This window comes from Xiphophorus couchianus, chromosome 18 (assembly GCF_001444195.1).
Source record: "Xiphophorus couchianus chromosome 18, X_couchianus-1.0, whole genome shotgun sequence".
NCBI classification, from domain to species: domain Eukaryota; kingdom Metazoa; phylum Chordata; class Actinopteri; order Cyprinodontiformes; family Poeciliidae; genus Xiphophorus; species Xiphophorus couchianus.
This window is the reverse complement of record NC_040245.1, coordinates 10,310,848-10,324,678: the sequence shown is the minus strand read 5'-3', so window position 1 is coordinate 10,324,678 and position 13,831 is coordinate 10,310,848. Positions and strand designations below refer to the sequence as shown.

The following is a 13,831-nucleotide window of genomic DNA, read 5'->3' as shown; positions in this document are numbered from 1 at the left end:
AGGAATGTTAACAACCATTCAAGAGTTTACACTTTAAATACTTTACAAAAACTTATATTCTACTAACACAGACGGTAAATAACAGCATTCAGGATGGAAATGATCTGGAGACATGGCTTGGTAAATGTCAGAGAACTGATGTATTCAGAAAAAAACTTAAGGAATCGTCTATAATATAAACCAATTAAACAGTGATCAATTGATAAAAAATAGATAATACATTTCATTAATATTCATCTGAATGAACAGTAAGTTCTATACTACCTGGTTTTTACAATGTTCTAAAATTGAATGACTTTGCTTTCAACTGTTAGATTAACAGCTATTACATCACACATGGTTTCATTGTGATTCTGCTGCAGCTTTGAATATTTTTTTTCCCAATCAAAGAAACGGACTGTCCAGTGCCATGGACAGCAGCACCTCAGATTTCGATCATTTAACAGAACCGAACTTAAAAAATAATGTTATGTGAAACTTGTAGTAAAACAGCTTAATGACCTTTTGACGAGAAAAATTAAAGATTTAATCGTTTTAGAGTTATCTCAATGTTGATATGCTAGTGTACGACTTGACCTGAACGCACCATGGAGTTAAAACGCGGCTGTCAAATGCTGCGTTGAAGTGCAGCTGGTAAGGAAACGCCTCTCCGCGGAGGAATCTCGCTTTAAGATTGTCCGACCGGTTGCCATAGTAACCGTTTGTTTTGTTAATTTGTGCCTGCGGTCGGCGGGATATCCGCTACATTTTGTTTGTTTCAGCTGCGCGAAAGAAGGTGCGTTTCACACAGCAACTTATTTATTCATAAACTTATATTAATGTCGAGATAAAAATGTTACTTTCTTATTGAAACGCACTGGTTAGCTAACAGGTTCAGGTTTGGGTGACCTGTTGCTAATATCAACGGTTTTTTTAATTGTGTAAGAACAAAAACTCCGGCGTAAAAAGAAAGTTCAATGGATTTTATGGTTTTAAGTATTCGGAAATAATATTTTATTTAGTCCTTTCGAAAACACACAACATAATCCCCGCAGTCAGGATAAGGTTTTAAACTGTGCATTTCATTCTGTAACTTTTACTCTCTGTCTCTCGTATTGTTGTTTCCCCACAGTTTGTGCAGGACTGCTTCAGTGGTTTTATAGCGAAATTCCAGCCAGGCTTTAGCTGTCTGGCAGACTACGTCACCTTTAACCTCAAACGGTGTCTGCAGACATTGATTCAAACTGCTGAACAGTTTGTATGAAGTATTTGTGCCTATGTGCTGGGTTAGGTTGGGTCAGGACATTATGACCTATCATTTTCACTTTAGACCACATTTGTCCAAAGAACATAGCTTAGTAAGTCTCATTCCTAGCCATTCCTAAAAAGTAATTTGGGCTGCAACAAGTGATTATTTTATTAACTGATTAATAAGTCAAATATTCTGACTGTTAATTGGATAAAAGAATGATCACATTCTGCAGATTTTTAATTCAAGCCTCTTTATCCAGTATACATTAAAAGATAGAAATACATAATTAAATTCCCCTTTTGCCTTTGTCAATACAGGATAAGAATCATTTGTTGTCTATTGTTTGTATTAACTGATTAAAGGTGCTTAAAAGGACATCTTTTAATATAATCTGAACATGCAGAAGCTAAAATTGTGCCACTTGAGGAATTCTGAGAAGAACAAATTTACAAAGGCTTTTTTAATCTTAAATGAAAAATTTAAATATTTTTTGCGTATTGTTCTTTCAGCAAACAGCCTTTTCTCAGTCTGCACGCTCAAATTAATGGAATACTAAGTTAGTTGAAGGTTATTTCAATAATGGATTCATCATGATTAATCTGATTAATTGTTTCAGCCCTGAAAGCACTACCTGCTTAGTCCTTTTCTAAGTGTACTGACATAATATTTATGTTTTGTTTAATAAATAATGGCATAGTGAAATTCATTGTGTTTTTGTGTACTTAAAAATTTCTTAAAATAATTTTAAGACCAGGTAAAGACCAACGAATTTTTTAATTTTCCCAGACATCTAAAAACCCAGATATAAAAGAGGTAAATTATTTATATTTAACCATTAATAGTTGGATTTTCTGCTATCCGCTCCTTTGACATCCTCCTTTCCATCTATCTCTCTTCAGAACCATGTCTGTCCTAGACGTGAGTATTCCGAAATTTGATGGACCTGATCTCCTCAATGCTGAGGTTGTCCTGAACCGCTCTGAGCTCTTTCGAGCAGAGTGCAAGAGGCTCATATCGGAGTCTGAGAGCGCATGTATCCGCATGCAAGATGGTGACAGTAAGCGCCTTGGTAAGTAGGGAAGGATGGGGTTGTGTTTAGAGTTAAAGGAAATTGCTTGCTTGTAATTAAGCTGTGAACGTTTTCTTTTCTCTCCCTGATGTTCAGATCAGCGGGTCAGAGACATTCAGTTTTTAAAGAAGGAAGTGGAGCTGAAGCTCGAAGAGCTTATTCCAGAGATTGATGCCCTTGAAGCCTTACAGAGCAGAGTGGTGAAGGCCCTGGCGATGAACCAAGACGCAATGAAAGTCACTCTTCTCTGTCTGGAGGCGAGGTGAAACCACCAAATCAGAAGCAAACGGCCTACCTTTCTCTTTTCTGTCTTAAGCATCAGGCAGCTGTCCTGAAATTTCAGTAACTTTAAGCTTAAACTCCCAGCTGAGTGAAAATGTTCTGTTATATGGCTTGCAGAAGGAAACGGGCCCCTTCTGACAGGGTGCATGATGCGGTGGATGCCGAGCTGCTGAAAGAATGTTCAATGTTTCAGGAAGTGACAGGTCTACTTCAGATTGTGCTAGAGCAGATTGCTGAGCAGATACGGTGAGAACTCTGACTAATATCTGTGTATTGTGTTGATCTATATAATGATACTACTGAGTGAGTATACATTTCATAAACAAGAACATGAAATGACTCTGATTTTCTTTTATTACTCCAGTCTGAACAGGTCTGCTAAGTTCTATTTAGAACAGGATCTGAAGGAGAAATTTCAAGCTCAAAACATTGACAACTCTTGTGCTTTGATGACCATGCAGACAATCCCTAATATGCAACTCTCCAAGAAAAACATCACTATGCTGTCAAGGTAAACCATCAGCTTCTTGTTGTTCCCAGAAAACAAGAAATATTATAGTATAGCTACTCTAAAGCCTGTTATTTGAAGCCCTCTTTATTGATTACTTTAAATGCACCTATTACACAAAATAGTAAGCCCCTAACAGGCTTGAGGTAAAAATCGGAATTTGCAGACAAAATGTTACAAGCATTTATCCATCCATGATTGTACACTTAAATTCTTATACCTGCCTGTTGTGGTGGTGAGCTGTGAGGGTTTGGACAGGACTGGACATTTGATCAAAATGCAACAGAACAGCACACAAGGAGACAGGTTAAGCTAATAAAAATGTAGCCATTTCGTTGTTCTATTGTGGGAGGAAGCTGGAGTATCTGGAGAGAGCCAGAGATTATCAATGGGGAGAACATGCAAACTGCAGGAACTGTGATGTCTCAAAACTGTGCACACTCTTTCTAAAATAACATTGTGATGTAAAGAATTAGACAATGAACAACAAAACCATCTATTCCACATTTAATCTGACATTTGTTCTGTAAAATTCAACGGAAAAATACATCCGCTAGGGGTAGGATGTGTGTGTTTGTGCAGGAAATATAAAAAGTGTAAAAGCAAAAAAAAGCAATAACCCAGTTGTATAATAGTGCACACCTATTAAGTTTATTTACACCAGGGGTGTCTTTGAGAGCTGAGACTTATAGATGCTTCACTGCTGCAGCACAATTGGATCAAATCAAACAAGCAGCTGAAGTTTTCCAGATTGACAAGAGATGAAAAGAAACTAATTGTTCGGAGGTGTCAGATAGGAGAAGGGTACAAAACGTTTAACATATTTTAAATAGAATGGTATAAAGACTTTACAAAAACTGAACATTTTGCCGAACTTATTGTAAAGGCAAGTTATATAGTGGTCAGGGAGGTTCAACAATCTCCTGTGTTCTCCAAATGTCTTGGCTAAGGAGTAGAGTTGCAAAAAATATATCTGGCTAAAATATCCCACAACATTAAGGAAGAATATGTTATGGTCTAATAAAAGAAAACTCGACCTTTTTGACAACGGTTGCAAGAGCTGTGTGTGGACACTAAATGAGCACCACACCTGCAGGGAAACATGGTGGAGATAGTATTTTACTGTGGAATAATTTTTTTTTTAGATAAGACTCCAGAACTAAATCTGACATAAAATCTGGGGGTCACTTTACTGGGGGTCTGTTTACAGGAAAAGACCTCACAGTCTGATCGATTTGAAGAATTGTTAGGTAGACTTAAAAGGTACTACTTTATATCATCATCTTTCAAAGTCTTTTGAGAATTGCTTAATACATTTGTGTTTATAGACTTGACTTATAAGTCTTCAAAACTGGTCAAGATTTTAGGTGAAGATCGTGAAGTATTTTCAGTCCAAGCTGTTTTTATGGTTTTCTTTTCCTCTTCCAGCGCAACAGTTAGCCCAAAGCAGTGGGAGAACATCTCAGACCTCAACATAGCCAGGGCAGAGCAGCAGAAGAATAACTCTTTGTCTCTGCGTGCTCTGGTGGAGTCTCTGCTGGCGCAATCGGCTGACGACATGCAGAAGCAGTTCAGGTCTACTAATGAAGCCTTGCAGCTCAACATTCAGCTGCTCAAGGCTGCCAAGACCCAACTGGAAGATAAGCTTCCCAAGGTAGGGCTCAATGTGCGGTTTATTTAAGGGAGATGCAAAGAGAAATTTCTTCAGATGTTATAGTAAAGAGAGATTTATGTTCCTCGTTTGTCCCCTGAGGAAAGCCACTGTTACTGTGTTTTAATATGTATATTTTAAGAAGAGAATAACTTAAAGTATTTCATGTATTTTCTAGTAAAGTTGTGTGGTTAATCAACTCAAAATAGTGTATCACTATTTTCTAAATACAATCTGATGTCTACTTCAGAAGTTAGTAATAAAACAGCTTCATGACATTTAAGGTACACAACATACAGGTCAGAGAGAGAAAGTTGTGGAGAAGTTAGAACAGAAAAGTTTAGTCACAAACAATATTCCAAGATCAGAAGGAGAGTATGGGGAGAGGTGAGTAATCTACAGAGACGTTGCTCTTCACCAAAACTGACAAGGCGTATTAGTCAGAATAGCAGCCAAGAGAACCGTGGTAACTCTGGAGCAGCTGCATAGATGCACTCTGTGGATGTATAGCATCTAATAGGACAACTATTAGTTGTGCAATCCCCAAATTTATCAAATTGAAGGCCACTGTTGAAAGGGATCAAAGCAAATATGTGCCGCAAGGTGATCTGGTTAGGGGGATGTTAGAATGGCTCAGTCAAAGTCCATGCCAAAACCTAAACTAGAATATATGGCTTCACTTGAAAACTACTCCTCATCCAAAACCTTTAGTCTTTAGGTGCGCAAATCTGGCGGAGACATACCACCAAACATATGCAGCTGTAAAGACAGTAAATGGATAAGGTGTGGACTCAAGAGCATGGAGGGGGCAGAAACATTTCCGTTCTTTGTCTGTAATCAGACAAAGGAAATGCATACTTTTGTTTTGTTTTAGAATAATCCATAACTGCCCAACAGTTAGCAGAGCTGTAGGACAGTTATGGATTGTTGTTTACCACCAGAGACAAAAGAGAAGTATCAACAAAATCAATAAAAACATATCAACAATGAAACGAAATCAAGAAGTAATAGTAACTTATAGTAAGTAAATGTACTGTGTATTCAAAGAAATACACAGCACATTTACTTGGTCTGATACTGTCTTTGCATCTTGCTTTAGATTTATTGTCTAATTTGGTATTTTTGAGACAGCAGGGATTTATGGTTAAAATTATGGGTGCTTCTCTCTAGGTCATATGTGAGATCAGCAACATTCAGAGGATCAGAGAGGATCTGCTAGCAGCTGTCGCAGAGAGTGAACAGTTCCTGAGTTTGGCCCAGGCCCGGCTCCTTCTGCGCAAAGAGAGGCCTGGCAAAGAGCAGTGTCTCGACGCACCCCAGGTCCAGCTCCTCGCCGAGGTTGAGCAGCTCAACCTTCACATCACCAAGTGAGTCCTACAATATGATACATGTTGATTGATGTTGTTAGTGTGCTTCCATTTGCTTCTGAAAACAACCCAAGTGTTTAAAAAAACACTTATTGCCATTTTTCACCAATAAGTTAATATTTTTTGGTGTCTGGAAAGTGAGCCATTTCAAAAATCTTTCGAACGTAGCATCACAAATCAGCAGGCATTGCCGTTCAACTAGCCCAGAACCCAGCCCATTACCTAGCAACCCAAGTGCCAGCATGTTTGGTCAGCTGGTTTTACTGCTGCATACGCCCTATAATGACTACTAGAAAAGAAATGTGTTTTGTTGTTGACCTGCTATCCAGAAGCCACTTGCTGCATTCCTTTTATGCTTGGATGTGCAGAAGGCTCTACTTCTGCTTTTCAAATTTGTACCGTTGCATAATTGTGTATTTGATTACAGACATTTTCACAAGAGAGTGTAAACATTGAGTTGGGTGTGTGGCCAGCAACAGCTTATTTGAATTTAAAGTAAGAAGATTCCCTAAAACAGCTCATTCTGGAAGAAACTCAAAATAGGCAGAAGTGACCAGACTGAAATATCATTATCTAAGAAAGATTCTGTGCAAAACATGTAATGAACATGTATTGATCTACCCTAACCACTTCAAGGAAGTATAACAGATCATCTTTAAAATGTCTATGCTCACACTTTTGTCATAGATCAATGTATTTACAGATCCCTTTCCTGTGCTGTTCGATTTGGCGTTCAGTTCTGTTTTGGGACCATTGTTGTGTCTGCTTTACCTTTTTCTTCTTGACCCGATATTGTCATCTTTTAAGGATATTTCCTATTATTGCTATGCTGGTGATATCCAGTTCTTTTATCTTCCAAATTAAGTTTTAAAACGGTACATTTTACTATGGTAAATTAAAAGCTGCTTGTCTGCAAGAATTTTTCTATAGTTGAATGAAGAAAAAACTTAAGTAATATTATTCTTGGCTCCAGAAATAGTAACTGTAAAGATAAAGCTTATCCTCCAGCCTCTTGGTTATTTGGCAAAATCCTCAGTTAGAAAGTTTAGGATAGTCTTGGACTCATGTTTTATATCTGAAAATCATGTCAAATCTCCGGTTCGACCCAGTTTCTACCATCCGCTAAATATTGCTAAGTAATGTCTGAATGGCTAACATTTCTAGAGCTTTAAAGTGAGTACTACAGGATTCAAAGAAATACCGAGCACATTTACTGGAATATTACTGGAGACCCACTGTCCCTTTTCTACTTTCATAGATGTTTTCAGAATTCCTGTTCATAAAAATTGCACTTCAAAGCCCGTCATGACATGGCTCTTTGTTTTTTATTTTGTTCTGTCAGACTGCGTGAGGAATTGGCTCAGTCTGAGGAGGAGCAGAGGGCGCTGGCTCGCTGCCAGCTGGAGCTGCAGGAAAACATTGACATCAAAACCAACTCTCTCTACATTGATGAGGTCGTCTGCATGCAGCTTAGGGAGCCCATCGTCATTTGCCACGTCTGACCAATCAGCAGCAAAGCTTCATGTGTATACGTTACTGATACATACAGGCATGTACCATATGTCAGAAAATAAATACAGTTATATAACATACCAATTTTCTTTACTCTGTGACTAAAACTTTCCTTGTTTAAAATCACGTACTGCTGCTTTACGTACGTACGTACTGTGTGCTGCTTTTATGTCAGCACACATAAAAATAATTATACCTCTTGAACTTCAACTTCTCTGTAGCTTATTGAGACTTTTGTGTGAGACACCAGCACAAAGTAGGAGATTGTTGTGAAGAGGAAGGAAGGTGATGCATGGTTTGACATTCTAACTCATTTTTATGGACTTTCAGTTGCCAGGACAACTAAAAGGTGTTATGGCAACAGATACCTGAGCTGTGGTATCTTTGCATCTCCTCCAATTACCATGGGTCTCGTGGCTGCTTTCTCAGATTAATCCTCTTTGTGAATGACTTAGTTCATTTGGATGACCATATCTTGGTTGTGCCATACTCTTTCTATTTTCAGATGACGGATTGAACAAAGCAATGTGAGGTGTTCAAAGCCTGTGAAGTAGATTTATAAATGTCACAAAACATATGGCTTAAACTGTGTCAAATTACACACAGGTGGACCCAATTTTTAGATTTTAATTTTAAAAAATGTTTTTACAAATGTTATAAACATGCATACTTTCCTTTCCGTTTCACAACGGTACACTACTTTGATTTGGACTCTTTAATAAAAAACACTGGCGTTTTGGAGGACACTGTAAATCTAATGAGACAGGACTTATACAAATTTTTAATACATTGAGCAGAATTAGATTATAGATAAAATTGAGTTTGGAAATATGAAAGTAGGGTATGGAATGTAAACTAGTGTAGTTCATGCTCCAAACATATTAGTACAAACTAAATGACCAAAGTAATTGTTGACTTTTTAAAAGACAATATTTTATGAAATGACATAATGAAAGTACACAAAATTCACTTTATTGGGTGATTTTATTTGTAATTTCACATTCATAAAAAATATATTATGAAACCAAAAGTGTTTTTTCTGTCAGGATGAATTCACACTTTCCTTTGAATGTCAGGAGTTTAAACAAGAGGGAAGCTGATGTCTCTATGACACTATTGCAAATACATTACAAAATTTGATTTCCAGGTTTTCCAGGCTACTAGAAAGTTTTTTTTAGTAAGGTCAGAAGATTTAAAGGCATGAGCGTATGCTCTAGTTAATATATACATCTTAAGCGTGCCACAAAACTGACACAAGTATTACTCGAATGTTGTGGCAATGACAAGATAACATTACTTGATCTCATGCTATGCCATGCGGAGCTCTGTCTGCAGTGATGAAGATAAAACTTAGCTGATGAAAGGCATTTTGGAGATGCTAAAGCTGATAGCGTTGCCTTCTTTGTGAATAATTCAACTAATTACTATTTAGTCACTAGGGGGATTTGATTGGGGAATAAATAGCATTATAAAATTCTATTCATTACTAATAACTAAAACAAGGCAATGAAGTCACCAGTACTGACGCAGCAGAACACTGTGAATTTCACACCCGTCATCCCAGTACAGACGTACTATTCAAAATTTGGACACAACAGCACTTAAACAGGACTTAAAAATACAAAATACCCCACTTTTAAGAGATGATTTAGCTAAAATTAAAAATGACAAAACAAAAAAATGTAAACACATTCTAAGATGGCAGCTGATGGCTTTTGTGTTGATCATTACTCTCAGGAGACCCATTCAAAGGACTTTTCTCTGTCCTTAGCACTCTCTGTCTTTCAAGACAACATGGACTCTGCATTTTGCCTATAACATGAAAAAGAAGAAAAAACATTGTTATCAAAGGAAATATTTAGCAAAAAATAAAAAACCTGTGTGATTCAGGAATTTTACCTCATGCCATTTCAGTGTTGGGACCGGCAGAGCCAGATGACAATGTGGGCAGGTGCTGATCTGGTCCTGGTCATCATTGACCCACAAACCCCGTCTCCCTGCATGTGACTGGGAAGTGGCTTTATAAGCACTTCTCAGCTGGTCTTGACTCTGCTGCTTGAATAAGTCATCTTTATCCTCCCACTTTTCTTCTTTGGTGTCAACCTCTTCATAGAACAGCTGTGATTCTTGATAACACTCCAGCTGCATGTGAGAAAGGAAGACAGACACAGGTACGTGTCAAAGTGAATTCCTGAAGCTATAAATTCTAATATTACTGTGGTGATGCAGTTCAGGATCAGCAGATGACAAAACACAACATTTAAGACTAAAGTCTTATATCAGTCCACAATAAATTTCTGTGTCTTCTGAATTTCATGACTGCATAAATTAAGTGAAATTTATGTTTACTGAGTTACATTAATTCCATGTATTTTCTACGGTAATATGATGCTTTGAATTTTATAGTATGTAACTGTTGATATTTTAAAATTTTACCATAAATTTTATTGATTATTTTTACAGTGTGGGATTAATAAAAGGTCTGTTTAATACCTGCCCAAAGGTAAATTAGCCTCAATGGAAAAAAATCTGGTCAGATAAGAATTATTTAGATGTGTGAAACATGGTAGTGGCAGTAGCATGCTCTGGTGACAAGGGATATTGAAGCTGGGCTAAGCTGGTGGAGACATAACCCAAAAGACTTGCAGCTGCAGTTGGAGCAAAGTGTGGTTCTACAAATCACTGCCTCAGAGGGGCTTAATACAGATACATGCCACACTTTTCAGATATTTACCCATTATAAATAAAGTTAAATATTGCATCCTTTTCCTTCCACTTCACAATTACACATTACCTTGATAGTATTGCCATATTGAGGTTTATGGCAATACTATGACAAAATATGGATTATGAACTGCATAATTCATATTGGATCAAACTGTGAATTGGACACAGTTTGGTCCAATTCACAATTTCAAAAGGAAATGTAATGGAACATGTTTAACATACCTTATGATGGTCTATCTCTTTTTCCAGAAATGATCTCCCACAGTTTCTACAGTTCACTCTGTTCTCCGCTGAGACAAAGAAAAGCTCAGGTTATACAGGAGGGAAATATATTCTGGACATTAAGTGACTTCAGGGCTGAATTAGTCCATTTCAGTACTTTTATCTAGTGCACTGCTGAGAGTTTGAGTCGAGTCCTCTCCTTCGGCAGCTGAACAGGTTGAACTGTGCTCTGACTGGTCACTCAGTTTGACGTAGCGACCGCAGTCCTTGCAAAGCTCCGTGCGACTCCCACAGACCACAGTGTGCCCCTCCAGCTGCTTCCACGGCACCTCCAGTTCACAGAACGTACACTTCTGCAGACGCTCTGGACACTCCTCCGCCTGGAAGCAGAGCAGAGCAGAGTTGGAAAGATCCATTTGTTCTGTCGCACAGATCGATACGTTTACTCTGTATTATGATCTGACAGGAAATTGCCTTATCAAATAAACCCCAACAGTCTGCATGAACTTTCTGATACTGGTGGCTAAGACCTGCATCCAGTGAGATCATAATGAGAAAAAGCCATACAGACAAAGCTAACCCTTGATAATATCCAAGCAGTCCTTTCTGACTGTAAGAATGCATGCACTGATATTGCACTACTAAATTAAAGGTGGTGTACTTGAAATTTAGTGTTTATAATCTGTATTTAGGAATGGCATAGTGAAGTATACTTGGCTTATACTGAAAAGCATAAAGAGAGTTTTACTTAAATTGTTAAATTCTAGTCATTAAGTGGGCTTTGAAGAAAGGTCCATCGGTTTTCAGTCAACTAAAGTCAGGGTGAACCAAAAGGTTCATGCAGAATTAGAGATCCCAAAGATACAACTTTTTTTTTTTTATTATAGATTTTGCTTTTGTAGCGATATCATATATTTTTTATCTCATTTATAAATGTCACAAAACATATGGCTTAAACTGTATCAAATTACACACAGGTGAACCCAATTTTCAGATTTTAATTTAAAAAAATGTTTTTACAAATGTTATAAACATGCATAATTTCCTTTCTGATTCACAACGGTACACTACTTTGATTTGGACTCTTTAATAAAAAACACTGGCGTTTTGGAGGACACTGTAAATCTAATGAGACAGGATGTTAGAATAATTATGTTTTGTTATCATTCTTACATAAGTAGTTACCAGTTTGTTTTTCATTTAAAGGTTTAGTATTCACACCCCAGGGAGGAAGAATCTGTTAAACCATGTGAAAGACAAACTTTGCTTTTTCCCTAAACCTTGAAGCTGCAGCTGCTTTCTAATCTAGGGATACTCCTTAAAGGGCCTGTGTGTTAGTTTATGTGTTCTTCCTTGTTTCAGAATAGCCATTCTTTGATTTATCACTCTCCCACATTTCACTCTTGACTCCCTTCTTTCTCCTGCTTAATAAAAAACACAGGCTTTGCTGCAGGGAGTCAGAACGCATGGTAAACACCTTGAAGAAGTGGTTTGCTATGTTTTCTCCTTCTGCAGAAGCTTGGTTGAAAACTCATAACTCATACTGTGGTTCTTTCTTTGTATTTAGGTAAACAAAATACCTATCACAGGACTTATACAAATTTTTAATACATTGAGCAGAATTAGATTATAGATAAAATTGAGTGTGGAAATATGAAAGTAGGGTATGGAATGTAAACTACTGTAGTTCATGCTCATATCAGATATGTAACATATCAGTACAAACTAAATGACCAAAGTAATTGACTTTTTAAAAGACAATATTTTATGAAATGACATAATGAAAGTACACAAAATTCACTATAATGGATGATTTTATTTGTAATTTCACATTCACAAAAAATATATTATGAAACCAAATAGTGTTTTTTCTGTCAGGATAAATTCACACTTTCCTTTGAATGTCAGGAGTTTAAACAATAGGGAAGCTGATGTCTCTATGCCACTATTGCAAATACATTACAAAATTTGATTTCCAGGTTTTCCAGGCTACTAGAAAGTTTTTTTTAGTAATGTCAGAAGATTTAAAGGCATGAGCGTATGCTCTAGTTAATATATACATCATAAGCGGCCCTAAACTTCCTTAATCTTAACTTCTTATAAATGTTTCAGTCCAAAGCAGCAAGACTGAATGTATTTGAACAAAAGAAACAGACATAGAAAGACATCAAGGTTGAGATTTGAGATGTTCCTCCACACAACATTGTTCTGAACCTTCTTATTAGTTCAAAGAAACTCACCTCATGATCCTCGAGGTGACACCGTTCAATCTTCTTGTTGCACTTGGAGCAATTCACCTTCAGACGAAGAGAAATGGTTTGATAGGAAATAACTACATAAGGTTCATTATGCAGGGAAAATGTTGGAAAAAAACAAAGTGGTGTAGTTTATACACGGATGTTCACCTTGGTGTGCTGCTCCTCAAAGTGCTGGCTCAGCTGGTCTTTGGGGACAGCTTCATCACAGTCAGGACAGACACTCAAAAATCGTTTGCAGTGGCTCTCATGCAGAGGGAAGTTGGCCTCTGCCACCTCCTTGTGGCTAATTTTTTTTTTTAAAAAAACACAAGTTCACGAGAAAAATACTTCAGGGTAACTTTAAATACTTTTCTGACCTGGTAAAGATTGAGTCTTTGAACCAGGAAGTTCGCTAATCAAGGATCGAAAACTCCACAGGGTTATATCGTGTAAGCCTAAAAGTGGATTCAGAAATTATTCCTTTTAACAATGTTATAACAACATGACTCCCTCTGATCAGAGGGGCAGAAATCATTTAAAACTTGAAAGTAAACTTATTGTTTATTCTGACCAGCTGTTTTCACTGAGCTACAGAAAAGTTACCCAGCGACTCCAAATATGTAATTTCAAACTTAGGCCACACTGAAGTGAAACCTTTCTTTTTGCACCTGCGCTCCTTTAAGTCAAACACCTTAAAGAGCTTTTAACAAACATTTAACTTCATGTTGGGCTGAGATAAAAATGTAAACAATTGGTTCTAAAATGAAAGCGTCTTTACCATCTGTACCTCAAAGATCCATATTATTATTCAGGCTATTTATGTTGCTAATAAAACAAAACTTAAATCACTCATCGTTCAAAGCAGTTCTGTGTCAGTTCTTACCATGTTTCACAGGTTCGGGTTGGTTCTGTGTTTTCCATCGACAGATGTTGTTCAGAGTGGGATAAATTGTCTTGAAACGTCAACGCAAAGTTCAATCACGTTTCTCCGAAACAGAAAGTGAAATCATCTGCTCCGTCAGGCT

The 13,831-nt window shown here is 37.2% G+C and overlaps 2 protein-coding genes across 4 annotated transcripts; one reads left to right on the top strand and one right to left on the bottom strand.

The window, feature by feature from the left end:
- The first annotated feature begins 623 nt into the window (after window positions 1–623).
- tekt1 (tektin 1) lies at window positions 624–7,701 on the top strand. Of its 3 annotated transcripts, XM_027999726.1 has the most exons (9): window positions 639–775; window positions 2,018–2,044; window positions 2,131–2,300; window positions 2,397–2,562; window positions 2,700–2,828; window positions 2,947–3,093; window positions 4,519–4,744; window positions 5,912–6,108; window positions 7,451–7,610. In XM_027999726.1, the coding sequence occupies exons 3-9, from the start codon at window positions 2,135–2,137 to the stop codon at window positions 7,608–7,610; spliced, it is 1,191 nt and encodes a 396-aa protein (XP_027855527.1). In that variant the 5' UTR covers window positions 639–775; window positions 2,018–2,044; window positions 2,131–2,134. The 3 variants fall into 3 exon arrangements, with proteins under 3 accessions (XP_027855526.1, XP_027855527.1, XP_027855528.1); XM_027999725.1 differs by lacking the exon at window positions 2,018–2,044 and having other exon boundaries at window positions 624–775; XM_027999727.1 differs by lacking the exons at window positions 639–775; window positions 2,018–2,044 and having other exon boundaries at window positions 2,135–2,300; window positions 7,451–7,701.
- Window positions 7,702–7,877: 176 nt separating this feature from the next.
- Window positions 7,878–13,831, bottom strand: xaf1 (XIAP associated factor 1). Its single transcript, XM_027999728.1, has 7 exons — window positions 13,690–13,831; window positions 12,975–13,110; window positions 12,810–12,866; window positions 10,727–10,949; window positions 10,570–10,637; window positions 9,520–9,762; window positions 7,878–9,432 (listed from the first exon to the last, which is right to left on the bottom strand). The coding sequence occupies exons 1-7, from the start codon at window positions 13,725–13,727 to the stop codon at window positions 9,388–9,390; spliced, it is 810 nt and encodes a 269-aa protein (XP_027855529.1). The 5' UTR covers window positions 13,728–13,831; the 3' UTR covers window positions 7,878–9,387.